This window comes from Capsicum annuum, chromosome 3, assembly GCF_002878395.1.
Source record: "Capsicum annuum cultivar UCD-10X-F1 chromosome 3, UCD10Xv1.1, whole genome shotgun sequence".
Taxonomy (NCBI): Eukaryota; Viridiplantae; Streptophyta; class Magnoliopsida; order Solanales; family Solanaceae; genus Capsicum; species Capsicum annuum.
This window is the reverse complement of record NC_061113.1, coordinates 251,865,530-251,888,185: the sequence shown is the minus strand read 5'-3', so window position 1 is coordinate 251,888,185 and position 22,656 is coordinate 251,865,530. Positions and strand designations below refer to the sequence as shown.

At 34.0% G+C, this 22,656-nt stretch overlaps 4 protein-coding genes across 4 annotated transcripts in view; all 4 read left to right on the top strand.

The window, feature by feature from the left end:
- The window catches only part of FUL2 (agamous-like MADS-box protein AGL8 homolog), a 10,571-nt gene extending 7,223 nt beyond the window's left edge, over nt 1-3,348 (top strand). Inside the window, 3 exon segments of the mRNA NM_001324623.1 lie at nt 2,418-2,459; nt 2,544-2,662; nt 3,080-3,348. Of these exon segments, the coding sequence (NP_001311552.1) occupies nt 2,418-2,459; nt 2,544-2,662; nt 3,080-3,191 (273 nt within the window). The 3' untranslated portion in view covers nt 3,192-3,348.
- A 5,417-nt stretch (nt 3,349-8,765) lies between these two features.
- Nucleotides 8,766-10,846, top strand: LOC107844796. Its single transcript, XM_016689142.2, has 3 exons — nt 8,766-9,328; nt 9,611-9,681; nt 10,407-10,846. Exons 1-3 carry the CDS (start codon nt 9,004-9,006, stop codon nt 10,689-10,691), a joined length of 681 nt encoding a protein of 226 aa, XP_016544628.1. The 5' UTR covers nt 8,766-9,003; the 3' UTR covers nt 10,692-10,846.
- A 1,712-nt stretch (nt 10,847-12,558) lies between these two features.
- Nucleotides 12,559-18,020, top strand: LOC107845415 (hexosyltransferase GAUT11). Its single transcript, XM_016689713.2, has 2 exons — nt 12,559-13,308; nt 16,117-18,020. Exons 1-2 carry the CDS (start codon nt 13,153-13,155, stop codon nt 17,569-17,571), a joined length of 1,611 nt encoding a protein of 536 aa, XP_016545199.1. The 5' UTR covers nt 12,559-13,152; the 3' UTR covers nt 17,572-18,020.
- Nucleotides 18,021-18,092: 72 nt separating this feature from the next.
- Nucleotides 18,093-19,441, top strand: LOC107845416 (flavonol 4'-sulfotransferase). Its single transcript, XM_016689714.2, has one exon. It carries the CDS (start codon nt 18,242-18,244, stop codon nt 19,301-19,303), a length of 1,062 nt encoding a protein of 353 aa, XP_016545200.1. The 5' UTR covers nt 18,093-18,241; the 3' UTR covers nt 19,304-19,441.
- The last annotated feature ends 3,215 nt before the right edge of the window (nt 19,442-22,656 follow it).

Sequence of the window (22,656 nt, the reverse complement as noted above, 5' to 3'; positions counted from 1 at the left end):
AATAGGAATTATAAACTCTAATTCCTATAACTCAACAACTAGGAATTATAAACTCTAATCCCTATATCTCAATAACTAGGAATTATAAACTTTAATTCCTAACTACACACACCTCCCAAGGTATGTGTTCCCAAAGTCTCTGAGTGTTCCCCAACTCGAAGATTAGCTCCTAATTCAGTTTATAACACACTGAAACTAATATTACATGAATAGCTCAAACACAATGAGCAACTCTGAAAATCAACGCTAAAACTCTTAGCTGAATTCTGTACTGAGGACCAGGTTCTTCAACGTGTTTCTTCAGTGATTGAGTAGCACTTCGTGAAGTCAATCTATCGATTGAGCTTTTCTGCTTTTTTAAGTGCGTGAATTACTCTGAATGATGCATTTTCTATTTAAGCACAGCTCTCCAAAGAGTCATTCTTTATTTTAAACTCCTCCTTTAATCAAAACTCTCCTGTTCTATTTCAAGTGAGACTCCTTCTTCAATTCCAACTCTTGTCTCCTTAGTGTTGTAGTAAAACTCCAACTCTTTTGAATTCTTCAATTTTCAGAATCTTTCTCCTTCAACACATTGGACTCTTAAAGGATAAGTTTAGAAGTAAAACTCCTTCACATAGGACTCCTTTTTCAACTTAACTTGCTTTCCCTTATCATCAAGTGTTTGAATCAAATTCAACTTATTGCATTCATATTGTCATTCATCAAAACTTCAAGGTTCCAACATGGGACACTCTTAATACCACACTGAAGGTTCGGTTTCCTTCTAGCAAGGGACTTTGGCAAAAAAATTCAAGTCCTCAGTCGTATTCCATAATAACTTTGTGTATCATATGAAGTCTTTTCCTATCCCTTTCATATAGACTTGCTTTGTATCAATGTCAGAATCCAATCATAACAACAACAACATATCCGGTGTATTCCCACATAGTGGGGGTATGGGAAGAGCAAAATATATATTCCCACATAGTGGGGGTATGGGAAGAGCAAAATATACGCAATCCATACTATTACCTTCGAAGAAGTAGAGAGGTTGTTTCCGATAGATCCCGGCTCAGGACAATAAAGACAATAATCAAAGCCGGTTTAAAACAAAAACAAGATGAAATAACAGAAATAAGACATCCAAAAAATTCTACTATACACCTCACCCAAACCCTCCAAACAAGAAACTCCAACCTATGAGCATAGTCCTACGACAACTAGCATGGCTACACCAAAGCAATCCTATCTACTAGCTGCCACTCACTTCCATGAACTGCTCCTTTAACCTAATTCTTGTCCTTCATACCTTTTATCTAGGGCCATGGTCCCGGTAAGTTGTGACTGCTTCATGTCATGCCTAGTCACCTCCCTTCAGTATTTCTTCGTCCAACCTCTATCCCATCTGAAACCGTCCATAGCCAACCTCTCACACCTACGAACTGAGGCATCAGTGCCCCTTCTCATCATATGCCCAAGCCATCTCAACCTCACTTCCCGCATCTTGTCTTCTACCGAAGTCACTCCTACCTTCTCCCGAATAGTCTCGTTCCTAATCCTATCTCCTCTAGTAAGTCCATGCATCCAACACAACATCTTTATCTCTGCCACCTTCAACTTTTGGATGTGAGAGTTCTTTACTGGCCAACACTCATGCTCCATACAGCATGGCCGAATGAACTGCCACTCTATAGAATTTGTCTTTAAGCCAGAAGTCAATGGCATTCTCTATTCCTATCTATTCCAGTAGCAGCAAGCCATGGCGGGCGAGTTTGGCGTAAAATGGTGCTATCAATTCGGGCATACCAATTTTACTCTAGAACTCGACTCTATGGACTTAGTTAACATGCTCAACAACAGTGGGGTAACCAATATGAAGCTTAAACCGATGATAGACTCTATCAACAACATCAAAAACAAAGTCCAGATGCAAGTACGACACTATTATAGAGAAGGAAATCAAGCAGCAGACTTCTTAGCTAAAATGGCCTCCAACTCAAACCAAACTCTCATCACTCACTATTACAACATTCTTCCGAGACAAGCTAGAGGAGCTTTCTTGCTAGATAAATGGCAACTACCAAGCATTAGATGTAAATATGATAGAGCTAATTTCTTTGTAAGTTAGTTTCATGTTTGTTTCATCTCCTAGAAGGTACTAGTTGATTTTGTAAGCCTTCTAGTCTTTTGTGGGTGTTGGTTTCACCTAGGCTTAGTGTTGTATTGAGGTCACGTCTAGCCCCCCTCTGCTCTTTTTTGGCTAATACAACACAACCCGAATCTCTGGGTTAATTTAAAAAAATAAAAAAAAATAAAAAAATCTAGTGTTATAATCAAATACCCAATTTTTGTACTAGAAGAAGCAGGGAAATTTTTGTTACATGCATAATAGATCAAGTTGCTTCTAGCTGTAATTTCATTTTTGCATGGCACAGGACAAGGCATTGCAAGAACAAAACAACAATCTTTCAAAGCAGGTAGAAATTACTTAATTTTCTGTAAATTGTTTAGATATGTCACTCCACATTGCTTAAGAACTTTTAGAGGTCTTGGTTGAACAGATGAAGGAAAGGGAGAAACAGCTGGCCCAGCAGCATACTCCGTGGGAGCAACAGAACCATGACCATCTCAACTCATCTTCATTTGGTCTGCCACATCCCTTTAACAACAATCACCTAGGGTACTTTCTTTGTCCCCCAATTATTTTAACAGTGCTCTCCGTTATACTTTCATTTTATCCTCAGAGAGGTAGACCTAGATGCCCAGGTAACCTCAAGTATATATACATATGTATATGTGTGTGCCTGTACTGCGTGTATATTCTAAATATGAGGTATATATATTTTGATCAACACCTTCATTCAAAAAGGTCTGGTAGGTACATTGAATCGTATATATAAGGTGCACAAATGATTCTTTAGTGCGACTGAACAAAATCTTTTTGTAGCCACATACCAATCATGCCCCCACTAATATATATATGTTCATGTACAAAACAAGATTATATTCATGAACTAAAGATAATTCATGTAGCATAAAAGTCTTCTGTTGGAGAGATGACTGATTAGGCATTTGATTGGACGCGTAAAAATTGCAGGGAAGTATATCCAACTGCAGGAGACAATGGAGAAGTTGAAGGATCATCGCGGCAGCAACAACAAAACGCTGCTGTGATGCCGCCATGGATGCTTCGCCATCTCAACGGATAAAACTTATCAAGTATAAGCAAGGGGACAATACTAATATGCTATGTTTTGTTATCTACTAATTAGATAGAATATGTATATGTATGTTACGTATTAGACAAAACACAACTTTCATATCTAATTAATTGCGTATACATATGGCTGCTGTGTCGCTGTTAACAAATATAATTTCACTACTATATCATGCATCCTCATGACTTGTAATGTCTCTTTTTTAACAACTACTAGTAGTACTTTAGTATTTATTTCCTAAAGAAGAGCCTTGACATAGCTAGTAAAGTTGATCGCATGATTCAAAAACAACTTACAGAAATATAGGGTAAGCTTGTATATAATAGACTTGTAGTTTGGTGTGAGGTATAAGGGATAAATAGTCTCGTCATAAAATGAAAGACTATTATCTAATATTTGGTGTGAGGTATTAGTTAGTACCAACATTATTTATTACACCATTTATACTATAGTGATGGAAGGAAATAACTAATTCTGAAATAACTAATTCCAAAATTAATTAATTTTGGAATATCTCTTTTCCAACCAAATGACCCGTCTGGCCCTTCTCTCAGTCCCGCAAACTTCCTGCACCCAGCCTGATTGTTTATTAATTTCGGGCACGGCTCTCCTCCGTCCATTACCCTTTCAAAATTATAACAAGTGTCCTCATCTTAATCCGAAGGTTCAAATTTGTTGGATTAACTAAAGAAATTTAATCATGGTAAATATTTCTCTCACTCCAAATGATGATTTCTTTTCTTCTCTGCCATTAGATTGAAGTAAACATCTCTATTTTTTCACTTATTTAAAACTCAACAAAAATCAATCTCATCATTACCAGTATAAGTTTCTCCAAATTCATTTGCAACTATAGATACTGGGCTTTGTTTGTGATATTTACAATTGGGTCTTCAAAATATTTTACCTATAGTAATTGATAATTTTTCAATTGATGTCTTTACTATTTCTCTCACAATTTTTAATTGATATTTCCCAGAATGTATTACCCAATTGATGCTTTTACCTTCTCTTCTCAGGAACTTTAGTTTCAATTTATATGTGGAGTGGTATTTTATGATAGTTTTTTTCGTCACTCTTATGGAACGACTCGGATAATGAGTCCTGATTTCTCCCAAATTTGATTTTTCTTGAAATACCTCCTTCGTACCTCACTTTCATCCATGTTAAGTTGGATTTTCCAAGATCTATATAATCTTCTATATTTGTTTCGAGATACAACTGAGCCAAAGATAAGGAATGTGTGAAAATGGCAAAATTAAATATGATGAAGAAGAAAAGAATCTAAAGGCATTTTTTAACATGTAAAGAATGAAAAAAACAGTAATGGGGGAATGCCGAGAAATGGAAGAAAATTAGAGATGATTTTTTTTCACTGTAGCAAATGACTGCGAAGTTGATGAATATTCTGGAAAGATTTGTGATTTGGGAGAAAAGGAAGATTTTTTAAAGGTGAGAAGAGAAATGTTTACTGTAGTTAATCCCTTTTAGTTAATTAAATAAATTTGAATCCTTAGATTAATATGGGGACACTTGTCATGATTTTAAGGATGTAATGAATAAACTGAAGAGATTTAGCACTGGAGAGGAGCCAAGTCCATTACTTTCTATCGTTATAGTGACTCGAATGTGGCTTTCATTGTTTTATTTAAATAGTAATATGTGAATTAGGTTCTTATATGTATAGTACTGGTTATTAAATTTCGTTGCCTTCATGAGAGGTACATTTCCTGTCAGAATGCTTCTGTACTTTAATTTTAAATATATTTAGTTACGTGGCATCAAACAGTGAAGTAATAAAAATACTAATTTAGCAGATTCATGTCTATAATGTGTGCGTGCACGTCGATAGTTAGCATAGATTTAAAAAAGGCTTTAATTAATTCCTCAAAAAGACCACAGATGTTGGACAGGCGGTGGACGAACTTTTTTTCTTTTTTCTTTTTTGGGGCACCATATAATATATCAATGAGGAACATCAAACATGAGTTTAAAAATTAAGAATGTTATTTATTATCGAAGAGGAGGGCATGTACATAGATACTTTCTTCTTCACATGATAATTAACAAAATATAGAAGGCATGCTTTCTGTTATATAGCCCTTTCATTATGATAGAATAAAAAAAATTGGATCATTTTATCTATCGGTAGATATAGAATTGCTAGTTGTGACTCTAATAATTTAAGATTGGTTCTAAATAGTGTTTTAATTTTTATTTTTTTTTAAATTCTAGGCTCAGTGATGGGAGGAATATATTCTCAATTTAGCCATGAAGGGCGCAAGAAATTTTTCATGCTTCCAGAATATTTACCATTCGTAATATTGACTAATCCATTAAGGATTTTATCATAATGAAATTGACTCCTACATAGTATTTTGTCCAAAATGGTCCGTGGCCAGTCCAAATTAATCCACTTAAGACTTCTTGGATCTCCCCCTTTTTTCCTCCTATGAAATATTGACTTAATTACCTATGAAAATGGAATTTTTGTGACCAACAATTGATCATCACATCTTCGATGGGACAAAGACATTCTTACTCTATCATCAATGTAAATAACTGTTTGCTTCATCGAGTTATTCAAAAAAAAAAAATATATACATGTAAATCTCCTTAAAATATGACATCAAAATTTTTTAATATAGGGCATATTATGTGCAGTCATTTGCATATACAATAGTATTCCCACAAGTAGGGGTGTACATAGGTCAGGTTGGTTCGATTTTATTAAAAAATAAATAAATTAAACCAATCATTCGGTTTATTAAAACTATAAATCAAATCAAACCGATATAAAATTGATTTTTTCGGTTTAGGTTTAGTCGGTTTTTTCGGGTTTTTCGTTTTTTTTTTTTTTATAATCTTTAGTTTTTACAATTATATTGTGATCGAAAACTAGATCAAATATGTTTTCACTCACGTGCTAATGAAAACCCATAATTATGAAAAAAATAGAAGCGGAAAACTCTCTTGAAACTAAAAAGTGAGATGAAGAGTGAAAAGTTTAGGTTTTAAGTTTATATTAAATTTTTGATTATTTAATTAGCAATTAATGAACAAATAGTACAACTTAAAAACCCAAATCTAAATACATATCTACTTCTACTTTCAAATTATTGAAAATTACTAAAACTAGTTGAAAAAGTATTTAAAAAGTAGATTATAATTAATATTTTATGTATAAAAAAAGTTTGAATATATATATATATATATATATATATATATTATGTCGATTTGATTCGGGTTCGGTTTAACTTTTTTTTGTTAAAACCAAACCAATCCAAGAATGGTCAATTTTTTTTTCTAACTCCAAACCAATCAAACTAAACCATAAGTCGATTTTTTTTCTCGATTTAATTTGGTTTGTCGGTTTGATTTGACTTAACGATTTGGTCTGTAAACCCCTACCCACAAGCTATTCTCTTTCATTATATTGCATCTCAACTTTGAATATCATATCATAACATTACCCAACCAAATTGAGAATCTAATTTTATAATTTTCTAAAAGGTGGTTGGGTGGGTGGTTGGGAGTTGGGGCATTTAGGTATTGGACACAAACAAGACAGTGAGAAATGCATGCAAGTCCTGATTGAAACATTAGATGATGGAATTTTGCCAAATTGCAAGAACCAAATTTCCTAATCCAAACAAAAAATACAATCAATGTAGGCTTATGTGGTCGGACAGACTAGAGATTTAAAGGTTGACATTATTGGAACTAAGACTACAATTTCTTGGAAAATAGAATGAACACTATTTAATATACTACAGCTTGCAAATAAAGTTGACTTTCCTCTTCCTCCTTTTTTTTTTTTTTGGTTTATAAATCCAACAGACTGATTATACGTGGGGCTCTACCAAATTTCCATCCATACACTACTAAAAGTACAATTAACGACCATAAATTTTATAGCTAAACAACAAAATTTCCCATTAATTTTATTTGATGATAGATTAACGAAGAATTATCAATGAATTATGTTAGTTATGAGTAATTTATCGATGGATTAGAGACGAGATTTGTTGGACAATCCAATACATTATGCTCAGAATTCAGATAAGGGTCAAATCACAAGGGTACCTTGTATGCAGTGGTACCTTGTATTTCTGCAAAAAATTATTTCTACAACTTGAATGTGACTTCCGAATCACATGATAACAACTTTATTCGTGACAAACGTCGTATCTAATTTCAATCTAATCTCTTTTTTATTTAGTGATTGCAGTATTTGGCAATGCATTTGATATTAAAATTGTTTCTTTTAATTATGGAAGGAAGGAAATTGAACAGAAAATGTTTAATTATATATGTTCCTAAATCATCATCCACAGATTTGTACCAGATATAAAATAGAGAAAAAACAATTAATTGTAATCTTGTGATTCCAACCACAAAATCCTGCCCACGTTTTTCTCTTAAGGCTAAGCAAACAGCCCCTCACGCCGTTGCCAGATGATTAAAAAATAGAATCTTTATTCCAACATCTAACGTTACAAAAAGATTCGTCAAAATTTCGAATACCTTTTAAATTAGTAATAATTTGGAAAACCAATAAACTTGCATTACAAATCAAATATGAAGAAGTTATTCACCGTATCACACGAATATTACAACGGTTTATAATTTCAATTTTCAGTATTCCAATTTTTTGCTTTGCAATGGTGACGTTTTCACCTCAGAAGTTCTTATTATCATTTCTCTAATTATAATATTGTTAGAATTTTTAACCTGATTTTGTTATCATATTCAAATTTTAAAATCAATATATTACTAAATTACTTTTGTTTTTTTTTTCTGAAAGAAAAATATAAAGTATGTTTCATAAAAAGAGAGAATTATTTTCCCATTTGAAGATCAATTTTGTCAGATTAAATGACATTAGCCACTCTATGAATGGATCCCTATTTCTCGAAGGGTCGTTTGTTGCCAGTTAAAGTTATGGAGGGATTAATTATTGAAAGTTTAGTTATTTCATCTTTTACCTGAATAAAATAATATTAAATATATCTTATACTCTCTTCATTCCTTTATAAGTATCCTTTTGGGGTTGTAATTTTATTCTTAAAGTAAATATAAGTTTAAGCCTTCAAGAATACTTTGATGATAATTTTTTTTGAGTTTAAATATAATAATCAATGTTAACTTAGAAACAAATAAATTTAATTAGGGTTAAATTGATAAAATTATCTTTTATTTTTTAGAAGTGAGTAATTTATTAAAGGGTGTGATGAAGCCAAAAGAAGCACTTATTTAGAAATGTGCAATTGTAAACATGGAAAAAAACACCATATTTGATGTATTGAATTTTATAGGCAACTACAATCAAACCTCATACTTAACACTTATCTTAGTAGTATATACACAAATAACTCACTTTTAGACTAGCAACTAAACGACCCCCAATTGGTTAACAAAAATGTTAGGTGTTCACTTTCTTACTTTTCGAATAAATGGCTAACAAAAATGTAAACATACATACGCTACTACTTATTGACATTTAATTCAACAATTAGTCAGTATGGGTCTACTAAAACTTCATGCTAAGCACGTCAAAGCACCAAGAACCCCACATCCACTACTTTAGAAAATCCAAGATAAAAACAACGCTCAAGACAACGATTTGGCATTGACCTTTTAAGCCACTAAACTTTTGTCACAACATATATAAGTTCACATCTTTCTCTCCCGCCCATTCAACATCATAATGCCATTCACATATACGAATTGATACTCTTCCAAAAATACCACCAATTTCCCTTTTTTCCTTGGTCATTTTCGAACAAAGTTGTATTAAACCATGATGCGTGTCCGTGTAAAATTACCAGGATTCTGTATGAATCGAACTGCAGTCCATTCGCCTTCTCAGATGTACAAGAAGGCACTTGATTTGATCAAATCCGATGACAACAAGTCTGAATTTTCCAGCAAAAACAGCGTTGAGATGAACTACAATACCGATGAATCGTCTAAGACGGATTCTGAAAATGGGATTAACAATAGAGTCATGGTTCTTGTTGATGCCAGTCTTGAAGCCAAAAATGCTCTACAATGGGCACTTACACATACTGTTCAAAACCAGGACACCATTGTTCTTCTCTCTGTAGTCAAGCCCTCTCAACAAGGTAAAACTTTTACGTATCTCTCTGTTTAATAACTTGTTAACTCAATATTCCATGTGATATTTTAAGATCTCACAATTTAAGATCGGATCGAGTGATAAATTATACACATCTTTGGTTCAAGAACAATGGATTTAAGTCTTTTTTACTTTATTAAGCATCACTTTCAATCAAATTAAGACACATGAAATGAAACAAGGAGAGTAGTACTCTTTCTTTTACCCAAGAATCACCATATTTCTTTCATTATTACTAATGTCCCACTATTTTTTTCAACTTGTATAGGTGAAAATAATCAGAAAGCCTGCGAACTTCTTTACTCCATGAAAACTCTCTGCCAAACAAAGAGACCAGGGGTAAGTTCTCTGCATTTGCGTTTGATTGATTGTTCAATGAAGCTACTATTATAAAACTATTGTTTTCACCTAAGAATGCTGTATAAAGTCAATGGCCAAGTAAGATAATTGAATGGGAGAATAGTTAAATGCATTGTATAGTGTCGGTCCAAATATTGTCCGTACCAAATCACATGGAAATTTACAAAGAGACCTAACCAAAGAGTGCTGTCAAGTATTTCTGGTTGACCTAATGAAGCCAATTCGCTAAGTCTTTAGTAGGTAAAATAATCTTCTTCTCTAGGCAATACTTCAACATGACAAGTAAATAACACTCCCTACTTTTTTGGCTTCATGTTAGCATGTGTTTACTTGCTGCTTAACAATTTGTATCATTATTTAGTTATTCAATCTTTTTTTTTTTTGTGTGTGTGTTTGTGTGTGTGTGTCAGAGAGAGGGAGAGAGAAATGTCATGAACAAATTGCATTTGAGTTCAATCTGGATGTTCATTAAAGGCTAAGTCAAAATTTTAAGTCAATAAAGAAAGGCTATTCTGGATCTTCGAATAGATAGAGCGATACTCTTCCTGTGGCTTAAGAGTGTATTCGTTCAAAGAGCATATTATTATTTTTCTTTTGAACATGTATACTTGATGGAGAGTCAAAAGCGATGCATTCAGTTGAACCCACAAAACCAATCCTAAATCCGCCTCGTATTTTAAGTGTGATGATTTATGTGTTAGCAGTTGCAAGTGGAGATAGCAGTGCAAGAAGCCAAAGAAAAAGGCCCTGTAATAGTTGAAGCAGCCAAGCAGAGAAAAGTGTCATTACTGGTACTGGGACAAAGAAAAAGATCCATAATGTGGCGCTTACGCAGGATGTGGTCAGGGAAAAAGTCGAAAAACAAAGTTGTGGAACACTGTATTCATAATGCAAAGTGCTTGACAATTGCAGTAAGAAGGAAGAGCAGGAAGTATGGAGGATATCTCATTACTACTAAACGTCACAAGGATTTTTGGCTCTTAGCTTAATCCTATTGTTATTATCTTCATTTATGGTACCAAACAACATCTTTTCGGTTTTTCCCTTATGTTGTAATGTGCACGTACAAGTAGCTACTTCCTTCATTAGAAAATGAATTGTACAAATTAAGACACAAAAATGAAAGGGACTTAATTTCATTGGACGTGACTCTGTTCTCTATTCCTATGATCATAGTAAGAATCGACATGTGGGAAAAAGTCACTGCCGCATAAGGTCATTATAAAGGGGGAAGCGCTTCCTACCATAATTTTTTTCCATTCTCATAGCTCGATATCCTATCCATCCATGATCCACCACAATCCTAGTTACATGTACTTCTCAAAATAAGCTAATTTTGGCAGTATGACAAAAAGTACTATACTAAGTTTTGGTTACGAAAGAAAGGTGTATTAGTTTGACAAGTAGCATAGAAATAGGCAAATTGTAACGAACCTAGTACTATTATAATGTGATTTGGACTGGAATATGAACCCTTTTTCTTAATGATTATAATGATTTAAACCCCAGCGGAATGATTACGACGGATTCATACCCAAACTCTAGTACTACTATTTTGAATATAATAATTAGGTACATGTCCAAGTCAAGTTGCTATCAAAATTCACTATAACAAAATGAATGTACATTTACCTAAGTTGATCGTTGTAGCTATATGTAGCCTAGCATTAGGAAAAGCTTGGCTTCATCCTTGAGAATAAAAATATTGATGGCACTGGACTTTTGATGTTGGGTGTTCTTCTTTCGCGCGACCCACTTATTTATGTGCAACTTGTGGCACACATTTCCTATTTGTGCCGACTCGCGGATCAATAAGAAAACAAGTGCTAAGTTGTAGATCAGTGAATAAACTGGAAAAGAGACCTTTCACGTTCTGCGCCTAATTACGATTATGTAAATTGTTAAGAACTGGGTCTATATACATATTTTTGTAACACTCCTAAGGTTGGAGCATAAATATTGATCATGCCCAACTTGTTACAAAAATAATCAACTCGAATTTCATTCAACGCCCTTGTGAACAAATCTAATTTTCTCGTCTTTACATAGCCGGTTAAAATGTTTTCTTGAATCTTCTTATGAACAAAGTAATATTCAACCTCGATATGTTTAATTCTTTCGTGATACACCGGATTAGATGCAGTATAAAGAGCAAATTGGATATCACATTAGAGTTTTGTTGGTGTATGATTCAACCTAATTTCAATTAAAAGATGATACATCCACATAACCTCACATATAGACAGTGACATAGCTATATTCTCAGATTATGCATTGGATCAAGATACAACACTTTGCTTCTTACTCCTCCAAGCTATTTGATTCCCTCCAATAAAGACATATAAACCTATAATAGACCTTCTATCAATTATTAATTTATCCCATCAGCATCTGCAAAATACTCAACACGAGTATGATTGTGATTGTTACACAATATGTCAAGTCCAAGGGGCTCCTTTCAAGTAACATCCTATACCGAATTTTTTGAGTTCAGGGCGAACTTGAAGCAGAACCATAGTATATTACCCGAACTTTATTTTGGACTCTAGTCAAAGTCGTTTTTATTGAGCTCGATCCTAGCATACTCATAGTTGTGTGCATCTTCTCTTGAGTCGTGCATATGCCGGGTCCTCTATTTGACATACAAATAGCACTCACCCGTATCCTAATCTATGTGGTAGTATTTGAATGCTGACGAAGTTTGATAGAAAGAAAAGAAAGTTATTGAAATTTATGATGTAAAATAAAAGGCATACATTGAAGGGTAAATTGGGAAGTTAAAAAATTGAATTACTTACTCGACATAGAAAGATATTATTTTTAAACGTATCATATAAATTGAGACGTAGCGGAGTGAGTAACAATATTTTGAGTGATATCATTCAATTTTTGCACAACACTCATAAAAATCGTAATTCATCAAACTATACTCAATTTAATTTTGCTGTGATACTTGTTTGTTTTAATAGTATTTTGTTCCATGAGTTGACAAGAGTCTCTTGAATCTCAAGAACAAGGATGATCGTGGAGATGTAGTGAAGGTCTTTTCACTTTCCACAACAGGGCTTATAGACAAACTGGCACATGCTGTCCCTCTCCTCCTTTATTAGATTTGCTTCAATTGCCTCTTACATGAGCAAAATAGACCCTCCCCATCTCCTTATTTCCCCCTAAAAATGGCTCGTCCTCTATTCTATATACTCTTTTAGCTGCTTCAATCTCATTGAGAATTGATAAAAAGGGTCATTTTTTATGCCTTGGGACAGACCATTTTGGCATCTGTCATTGTGTTTAAGCTCATTTTTTGCATTCCGTTCCCTTGATTGATTGAATCTGACCAATGGATTTGCTGGAATATTGTTGATTCTTGATTTGGGGTTTTTTCTTTATTGTGGATTCAATCTTGATTTTCTTGATTTGGCGGTGGATTGTGGAAGATAACGGTATAAGATGCGGCGGCGGGCGGCCGATTATCGGCGCCCGGTTAGAAGGAAGCTAACGTGTTGGATCTGGTCGCTTCTTGGAGTATTCTCAATTGCCGGATTCGTTTTGTTTGTAGTTCATCATCGACATAACCATGAGGATCACGTAGAACAACCTGTTTTGGTAAGCTTCCAAATCCCAGAACCAGATCATTCATCGGTTCTTGTAAATTTTATTGCTTTTTGAATCACACTAGTTCAATCTTAATGAGGTTGCTTTATTGATAAAGTAGAAATCCTGGGAGTTTTCTGATCTGAGAATGTGATAGTAGTACGATTACTCTTACTAGTCTTTTGTCCTTCGATTTTTGTTACTATATGTTATTTCTTGTACTTTGATTATAGTATTACTTTGTTGTAGATGCTGTTTAGCATGCATTGTTATGCTTCCACATCGACTACCTGTTTTCCGGGATTGGTTTGATTTGGTTTTCCTTGAGTCGAGGGTCTATTGGAAACAACCTCTCTACCTTTGAGATAGGGGTGAGGTCAGTGTTCACTCTACCCTCCCTAGATCACAAAGGTGGGACTACAATGGATATGTTGTTGTATGTTTATTTCACGAATTGTTGAGTTTTGTGACATTGCCCGTTGGAAGATTTCTAGGATGTTAAATCTGCACTTAGTTTTCAATGCATTAACATCAATTGCTTCATGCTTTGGTTCTTCTAAGTGATGCTTGTCTCTTAAAAGCTTATGTGTGATAGATGACTCTCTTAACTACAGCTCCTAATTATGAAATTTTGTGGAGTCCATTTTGCTTTGATTTGTATGTCATGTGTAACACTAAGCCGGAATATGGACATGTGCATCACTTCTATATTGTTTAAGGGAAGATGTAGTTCATTTTTATTTAGATGCATAGTAGGGAGGGCGCAAATTTCGGCAGAGGATTAGGGCCAGTTTGGGTCGCTAGTGTAGGGAATTACTTGGTGGGGGTTTTATTCCTGTTATGACTCCGTCTTCCGTGTTCCATGTTTTATTACGAATCTGTGTGCTTTCCTCTGCTTTCCTCTGTTTTATATTACTTATGGGTGCCGTATTTATGTTATGTAATCTGCTTCCGTGCTTTACTATGTGTTTGTATGGTATCTCGTGTCTTGAGCCGGGGGTCTATCGGAAACAGCCTTTCTACTTCATCAGAGGTAGAGGTATGGACTGCGTACATCTTACCCCCCTAGACCCCACTAGGTGGGAATACACTGTGTTTGTTGTTGTTGTTGAGTAGGGAGTAATTAGAGGTGTTCAACCTATGCTTGTGGAATTTTGTATCAGTGGCTAAATTTAACATATCTTGTCTTGGGTAATCAACTCAATGTTATGAGCAGCGGTCTGTAGTTCCCTTAAATACTCAGAACTGTGTCACATCAAACTCTAATTGTTTTCTTCTGCCTGTTGGGTACTGGGAGTTCTGTTTTCTCCATATTGTTTGTCAATGATTTACTTGTTGTCTCCGCTGATCTTTCTGGCTGGCGGTGTGCTTGTGTCCCTGGTGACTTTGATCTTTTTGATTGTGGTAATTCTTTTGAGGAAATGGTGGCATCAGGTCCTGTGCACTTAACTACCATTGCCGCTGTGCATTTTATACAGCTCATCCTTACATCTACCTATACCCAGTTCTGCTTCCTATTTTCTACCACTCCTTTTTCTCTTCTGCTAGAATGGCAACAATCCACCTCCAACTTCTTATTTCCCATTGCTACCAGCTATTGGTCCCTGTTCTCAACATAGCCAAAATCCCTCTTTCTGAACACCTGCTTCCTGGAACAAGCATTTCACTGCCATCAACTTCTACCTTGACAGGCACATGGAAAGACTATATATATATATGGCTGACATGCTTGCTATGACGGTCTATCTTATAAAACCAACACGAAAGTATTGATGGTAGAAGTTCTATAGATTTGTAATTCAATAATTTTTTTATGTGTCTTGTTTAGATTACTCGACCTAAATTATAGTCCCATTTTCACTTGGTGCACTTCATAAAGGAAAAAGGTTCAGCAAGGGAAACCATATCTTTGCTTTTCATTTTTGAGGAATAAACGTGGGAAAGATGTGTATCCAGAAAAGTAAACGGGTTCCACGAGAAGCATATACAGTGCATTAAAAATTATTTTTTGATGAATCAACACCATTTCACAATTGACTAAGGATGAAAACAGGACCTGCTTTGGGTCAGTGGAAGTAAATAAAGTGGCAACTCCATTCAGTAATTTGATTGTCTATCATTACTTCCTCTACCTTTGTCATACGTCATTATGAAATATAACCCATGTTCCTTTACTAGCTTTGTAAGTGATAATGCTAAATTGATCTTTCCGCTTCACTCCACTTACTTCTTTCTAGCCATTTTCACCTATTGCTATTTTTAGTTCTTTTCGACAATTTCTGAAGACAAATGTTAACTGTCCACTTGTTAGCAAATTTTGAAAGAATAAATAATTAAGTTATTTTAATATTTAAAAATGCAGAAGCATAGAATGTGCCATGAGTCCTTGTAGGTGAGACATCTGTTTGAGTTGGCAGGTTCTTCTAAGTCTTGTACAGAGTGTCTTTCCAGGCACAGTAATATCCATCTAATACATTACATGGTTTAAGAGCAAGGACTTAACAATATGCAAAAGTAACTCAAACATTTTTAGGGTCTTTTTTGAAGTTGCATCATATAAATAAAATAGAATCGCAATTATGGATTAGTATGTAAACTGTGTAATTGTTGACAAACACCTTCTTTTAGCGATCTGGCTTAGTGAGAATTGTGATCTCATTTACCGATACTTTTGTATGGTTGGTTGTACTTGTCAATATATTTGATTACACAGATATAGTTAACTTTCAGTGGATAAATTGGCTGAGTTCCATCTTATTTTATTTCAACTCTAAAATACTTTGATAATCACAACTGGCTTATTTTTTTCCGTTGTTCCAGGAAATAGAATCTAGGAATGAGCAGGTTGTGCATGAGCGTATGAATCTCACACAAGATATGTTGAGTGTTAATTCATATGCCAGACAATTAGCAGAGCAAACAACACTAGCCAAAGCTTACATCATTATAGCAAAAGAGCACAACAACCTTCATCTTGCGTGGGAGCTAAGTACAAAGATAAGAAGCTGTCAGCTTTTACTCTCAAAGGCTGCAATGAGAGATGAGCCCATTTCTCTAGATGAAGCTGAGCCAAACATAAGAAGTCTATCTTCTCTCATCCTTAAGGCACAGGATGCCCATTATGATATTGCTACGACTATGATCACAATGAAATCACATATTCAAGCTCTTGAAGAGCGTGCCAATGCTGCATCTATTCAAAGTATGATGTTCGGACAGTTAACAGCTGAGTCTCTGCCAAAGAACCTGCACTGCCTAGAAATCAAGCTCATGGCTGATTGGCTTACAAAAATGTCACTGCAGGATTTTGCTGATGAGAGGAGAAACTCGCCCCGTTTAGTGGACAATAACCTGTATCACTTCTGCATATTTTCAGATAATCTTTTGGCAGTTTCAGTTGTTATCAACTCAACTGTGGCCAATGCTGATCACCCTAAGCAGTTAGTTTTCCATATCGTAACGGATTCAATACATTATGGAGCGATGCTGGCTTGGTTCCTGAACAATGACTTCAAAGGTTCTACAGTAGAAGTACAGAATATTGACAACTTCACTTGGTTGAATTCGTCTTATTCTCCTGCTGTAAAGCTGCTAATGGCGACAGACTTGAGGAAGTATTATTTTGAGGGATCTCAAGATACAGGTGTCGAGACAAAGTTCCGGAATCCAAAATATATACATTTGTTGAATCACCTTCGCTTTTACATCCCCGAGATTTACCCCCAGTTGGAAAAGATTGTCTTCCTTGATGATGATGTTGTAGTTCAGAAGGATTTGACGCCTCTCTTTTCGCTGGATTTGCATGGAAATGTGAATGGAGCAGTAGAAACTTGTCTTGAAGCTTTTCATCGTTATTACAAGTATCTCAACTTTTCCAATCCACTCATCAGCTCTAAGTTTGATCCCCAGGCCTGTGGATGGGCATTTGGTATGAATGTTTTTGATTTGATTGCCTGGAGGAAAGCAAATGTTACTGCCCAATATCATTATTGGATAGAACAAAATGCTGATAGGACGATTTGGAAGCTAGGAACCCTTCCACCGGGACTATTAGCTTTTTATGGAATGACGGAGCCACTTGATCGGAGGTGGCATGTGTTGGGATTAGGTTATGACGTGAATGTTGACAATCGCCTGATAGAGAGTGCAGCAGTGATTCACTTCAATGGAAACATGAAGCCATGGCTTAAGCTGTGCATTAACAGGTATAGGCCTTTGTGGGAACGATATGTAAATCAGACGCACCCACACCTTCAGGATTGTGCTACACATTGAAACACTATACTACTTTTCAAGTGCGGTTACATACTCGATCCCATTCTTAAAGTTTAGGAATGTATTTTACATCATTGTAGAGTTAGAAATAGACAATTTTGCGCTATTTAAGGAATTCTTCCTAGTCTTCTTATCAGTTTTAGTAGTGTGACAAAGGAAACTTATACTATATACTGGAACAACAAGCATGCATTAAGATAAAAGGGTTTAGGGGAATCACTTTGGTTGAGAGTCTTTCTCTGTCTCTACAAATGATACAACAAATTTTTCTATCAATTTTTCTAATAATCTTGTTCCTTTGATCACCTCTAGGTAGATTTTATCTTCATATTTTTGTTGTTCTGTACGCGGATCCAATTATTTTAGTTGCTGTAACTTATAACTACTGCAACATATGTAAGTGATTTATATTTGATGATATGATGCATCAGGGCAACTGTTATGTTTTTCTCCTTTGGTAAGCAGTGTCAAGAAATTTCATGTTTTTTGTTACTTCCATTACTTCGAGTTTTACATGGAAGCTTAAGTACCGCAGTGGCCAAGCTTTGCAGGAAATATATATATATATGCAAATCATATATAAATTAGCGTATAATATATGTATATTTGGTAGAGCGGCCAACTCTTTATAAATGTAGCAAGTGTCCACTCCCTTTGCTCTATTAACTCAATGGCACGCTTGTTTTCTACCCAAATCTCCCCCTTACTCACAAATGGTGCCACCAAAGAACAAAGCCACAACAATCAGCAAGAATCCCCTGATATAATAACACTCTCTGAGCATCCAAAAGAAAGAGGTTGGCTTACTGAACATGTACTCCAATACAAAGGCTTTTGGTATCCCACAGGAATTCTCCAAGGTCTTATAGCACTTCAGCAGCAACACTTTAAGCCAAAACCAGACAGTGTCATACTAGCCAGTTACCCAAAATCTGGCACTACATGGCTGAAGGCCATTCTTTTTGCAATTACAAACAGATCACACTTGGATTTCAACACACACCCTTTGCTCACATCAAATCCACATGAGTTAGTTCCACAGCTAGAGGGTTATGCATTTACGCACCCAACAAATCCCACACCAAACACTTGTCTCATGCATTCACATCTTGCTTTCAATTCATTACCAGAGTCCAACTGCAAAATAGTGTACATTTTTCGAGATCCGAAAGATGTTTTAGCTTCTTGCTGGTATTTTGTGCAGAAATTAAGACCCAAAGAACTTCCTTTCATTTCTCTACAAGAAGCATTTGACCAATTCACTAAAGGGTGTTCCCCATTTGGTCCATTTTGGGATCATGTAATGGGCTATTACAAAGCTAGCTTAGAATTTCCAAAGAGGGTTCTTTTATTGAAGTATGAAGACATGAAACAAGATCCAATCTTTAATGCTAAGAGATTAGCAGAGTTCTTGGGGCAGCCTTTTTCCATAGAGGAAGAAAGGGAAGGCATTGTAGAGAGAATAACAGAATTTTGTAGCTTTGAGAAACTGAGTAATTTGGAGGTGAATAAAGAGGGTACACACACTGGAACTTTTATTCCTACTATTGCAAACAACACATATTTCAGGAAAGGCAAAGTTGGTGATTCCAAGAATCATCTTTCAGGGGAAATGATTGAGGTTCTTGATGATATCACAAAGCAAAAGTTGGGTTTTGATTTGATGACTACATCTGTCACCCCACAGCAAAATGGTAATGGGATTGAGTCAGACAAGAATCACATCAACTAGCATGTATTTTCTTCATGAGGAAATTGTCCTACAAATGAAAATTTTCCCTTTAGTTCTCCTCTTTGCTTTAATTGTTTTGGTTACCTTCTGTAGGTAGCTTTGGTTCTTGATTCCAATAAATGTGGCTTTTTGTTGTTATTTCTGATGCATCGGAATCCTGTATCTCCTTCTTAGCTGGGTTTTGAGCCAGAGTATAGATTTCAAGTTCGGCGGAACTCAAAAATGTTGGTTCGAACCTCTTTATTTGTCCTAAGAAATTTATGAATATTAAATAAGTTATTAAAATTTAAAATTCAATAACATAAAAGGACTAGAATCTCAAACACGTGAGGCTTAAACTTTGATTTCGACTCTACTTCCTAGTGAATCATTTTGGTCTAAGGGATTGTTAGGTTGGATGGATTAAAAAAAATAATGCACCCATCGATTTTGCGTATTACTGTTCCAACATTATTAATGTCCGCTTTAATAATGCCAATACACCCAAAGCAGCTTAGCTCTTATATTACGATGAATCATTCCGGTAGACGAAAATGGTTACAGTTTTAATATTTTATCTTTGAACGAATGTAGTTTAACATGTTATAGAAACCTTGAATAGTAAATACAATGGTAGAATTGAATATACATCTCTTAAGAGCAAAGCTAAGTAGAGTCGAGGGAGTTGATTATAAATTAAATTATTTATATATAATTAAAATTATATTTTAAATATATAATAATTATTAAATTCCTTCAGCTTCTTCACTTGTTTTCTTCTTAATATTTAAACTTTTAGTGCAAATTCTTAACTCCGTCGGTGTCGAGAAAACGACAGAAGAAGTGGTTAGACTCTGAATAATTGCTCCTTTCTGTCTCGTGAATCTTGTGGATATTTTCTAATCAAGCACTTATAAAAAAAGTAGATATTATTCTAAATCTTGTCACACCATATGTTTAACTTCATGTCCTGAAATATGTGCCCACATGAGTCATGACTAGATACATTAAAGTAGACTTCTTCCTGTCAGTTTTACAGATGTTAATTTGGCTAATTTCTAAAATTAAAGTAAATTACTATTTTAAATTTAAATATTTAATAATTATATGAGAAATGTTATAAATTATAATCTCTTCTCTATTAATATGATTAAAAAGTATATTTTAAAATATTAATTAAAATTTATGTAAGGTAAATTTCAAAAAACCTGAAGTAACAAGTAAAAATAACTGAGTAAAAGATATCCCAAATAAAAGATTACAACTCGTTACTAAAAGCACAGAGCCCATATAACATTGTAAAGCACATATGTTCAATGAACTTTGCAAATTAAAAGAGGACTGCGTGTTGATGAGTGTGGCTCTATGTTGCTCTACTTTCTAAAAATGTTTATGTTGAATTCCGTAAAAATAATATATTTTTAAGGGAAAAAGGTTTAAAATATCTTTTACCTATTAAAAATAATATAAAAATATTTTTCATTCACCTTTTGGCTTCATATTGTCCTTCACATCCATCTTTGGGCTCCAAAATTTTCTTCACATCTATCTTTGGATTCCAAAATATCCTTTACGTCTACCTTTGAGATTCAAAATGCCCTTTATTTAACATTCTTAATATTAAATAAATAAATAATAGTTCATTAATGAAGTGATACATTTTCATTGATCTCCAATTTATTATTTAAAAATTCTAACCCACAACACCTACCTCATTTATACCTGATGATCAATACTAATATATTAATGCTTTAGTACTTTTTATTGTGAAATCATGTCAAATTATGCATCTTTCTTCCATGTACGAATATTTGTGTTTGATATTCTTTCAAAGGACTGCACCATAAGTTACGTTCTACCTTAGAAATTTGCAAAATCAAGTTAAAATTTACTTATTGATCTCTTCTTTAGAGGTGAATTACCATGCTTCATTTTATGCGTGGAAGGTGACATGAGATTTACTGAACCTTATAATCAAATTACATAAAAAATTACTTTGATACATAAAGTAATAATATCACGGCTACTTCTGTTATAATAGCATTTACAACATATTTCAACAGGTGAGTGTTGTTGGATTCAGTGTCATTGATATCACTTTAGAGAAAATTATCTAGAATTCTAGAATTGCTTAAGGCAAAATCATCTAATGCTCTACTATAATTAATTTCTAAACCCCCTTTTCATTTACATGCATTATAGCATTGTAGTTCACCAGGCAAAGCATTATTTCTTTTATATGCTCCAAAAGATTTCTAAAATTGAAGCTCTTGTAACCAATCTCAGCTTGTAAAAATCATGTGGTGAGCGTTATTCTGTTCTAAGAACGATGACATATTCGATGAGTGTACAACAAGTTTTTAGTTGTTCATCATAGGAATTTCAACCTATAAAAAGTATTAGATCATGAATTTCAAAACAAGGCATTATGAGTTATGGTTTAAATTTTTTTAATTAATAAAATACGGATCAATAGTAATGTGCCACTTCATTAGTTAAATGTTTCTTTATTTATTTACTATTAAAAATATTAAATAAAAGATATTTTGGAGCCCAAAGATTTATATATATATATATATATAAAGGGCAATTTGGAGCTCAAAGGTTGATGTGAAGGGTATTATAGAGCCAAAAGATAGATGAAATATATTTTTGCATCATTTTTAATAGGTGAAAAATATTTTGAATCCTTTTTTGTATTTTTAAAAAACTCAAGACGAATGCGATAATATTTTTATGAATTAGAGCAACTCATCAGGGTCTCTCTATCCTGTTAACAAGGTGAGGCCTACATTCTTTTGTTATTTGGCATTTTGTTCGCCGCACTGTTTGTCGTAAAGAATGTGTGGATGCAAATTAAGTTAAAATTTATAAGTAAGAGTTGAGTTAGGTCCGATTATTTTTAATTTTTTTTTTCAGCTAGAAGCTAGTGAAAAAAGCAAACAAAATAATAATACTTGAAAGTGAAATCAATCGCTAATATCTAGATCTCAAGATCAAAGATAAGAGAGACTATGGGTGTGTTTGGTATGAAGGAAAATGTTTTCATAAAAAATATTTTTTTAGAAATTAGTTTCTTCAAAAGTAAGTTATTTTTTTACTTATTTTCTTATTTTGGTTGGTGAATGAAAGATATTTTTCAAAAAATATTTTTTAATATTTGATTGGTGAATGAATAAATATTTTTCAGAAAATACATTTTAGTGGTTAACAAAAGAATAGAAAATATTTTTTAAAAAAATAATTTTTGATGCCGAAAAATACTTTTTTTTTATGGTGTGTTTGATATGGAGGAAAAAAAAAATTTTCTAAGAAAATGAGTTGTCTCTTATATTCTTGTGCTCGTTGTGTAAGTAGAATCTTTTTTCTAAAAA

Excerpts from the sequence above, each read along its gene's own strand:
- LOC107845415 (XM_016689713.2), top strand. The coding sequence starts at position 13,153 with ATGCGGCGGCGGGCGGCCGATTATCGGCGCCCGGTTAGAAGGAAGCTA. Across the intron at positions 13,309-16,116 it reads ACGTAGAACAACCTGTTTTG|GAAATAGAATCTAGGAATGA; the intron begins GTAAGCTTCCAA and ends CCGTTGTTCCAG.
- LOC107845416 (XM_016689714.2), top strand. The coding sequence starts at position 18,242 with ATGGCACGCTTGTTTTCTACCCAAATCTCCCCCTTACTCACAAATGGT.
- LOC107844796 (XM_016689142.2), top strand. The coding sequence starts at position 9,004 with ATGATGCGTGTCCGTGTAAAATTACCAGGATTCTGTATGAATCGAACT. Across the intron at positions 9,329-9,610 it reads AGTCAAGCCCTCTCAACAAG|GTGAAAATAATCAGAAAGCC; the intron begins GTAAAACTTTTA and ends CAACTTGTATAG. Across the intron at positions 9,682-10,406 it reads GCCAAACAAAGAGACCAGGG|TTGCAAGTGGAGATAGCAGT; the intron begins GTAAGTTCTCTG and ends ATGTGTTAGCAG.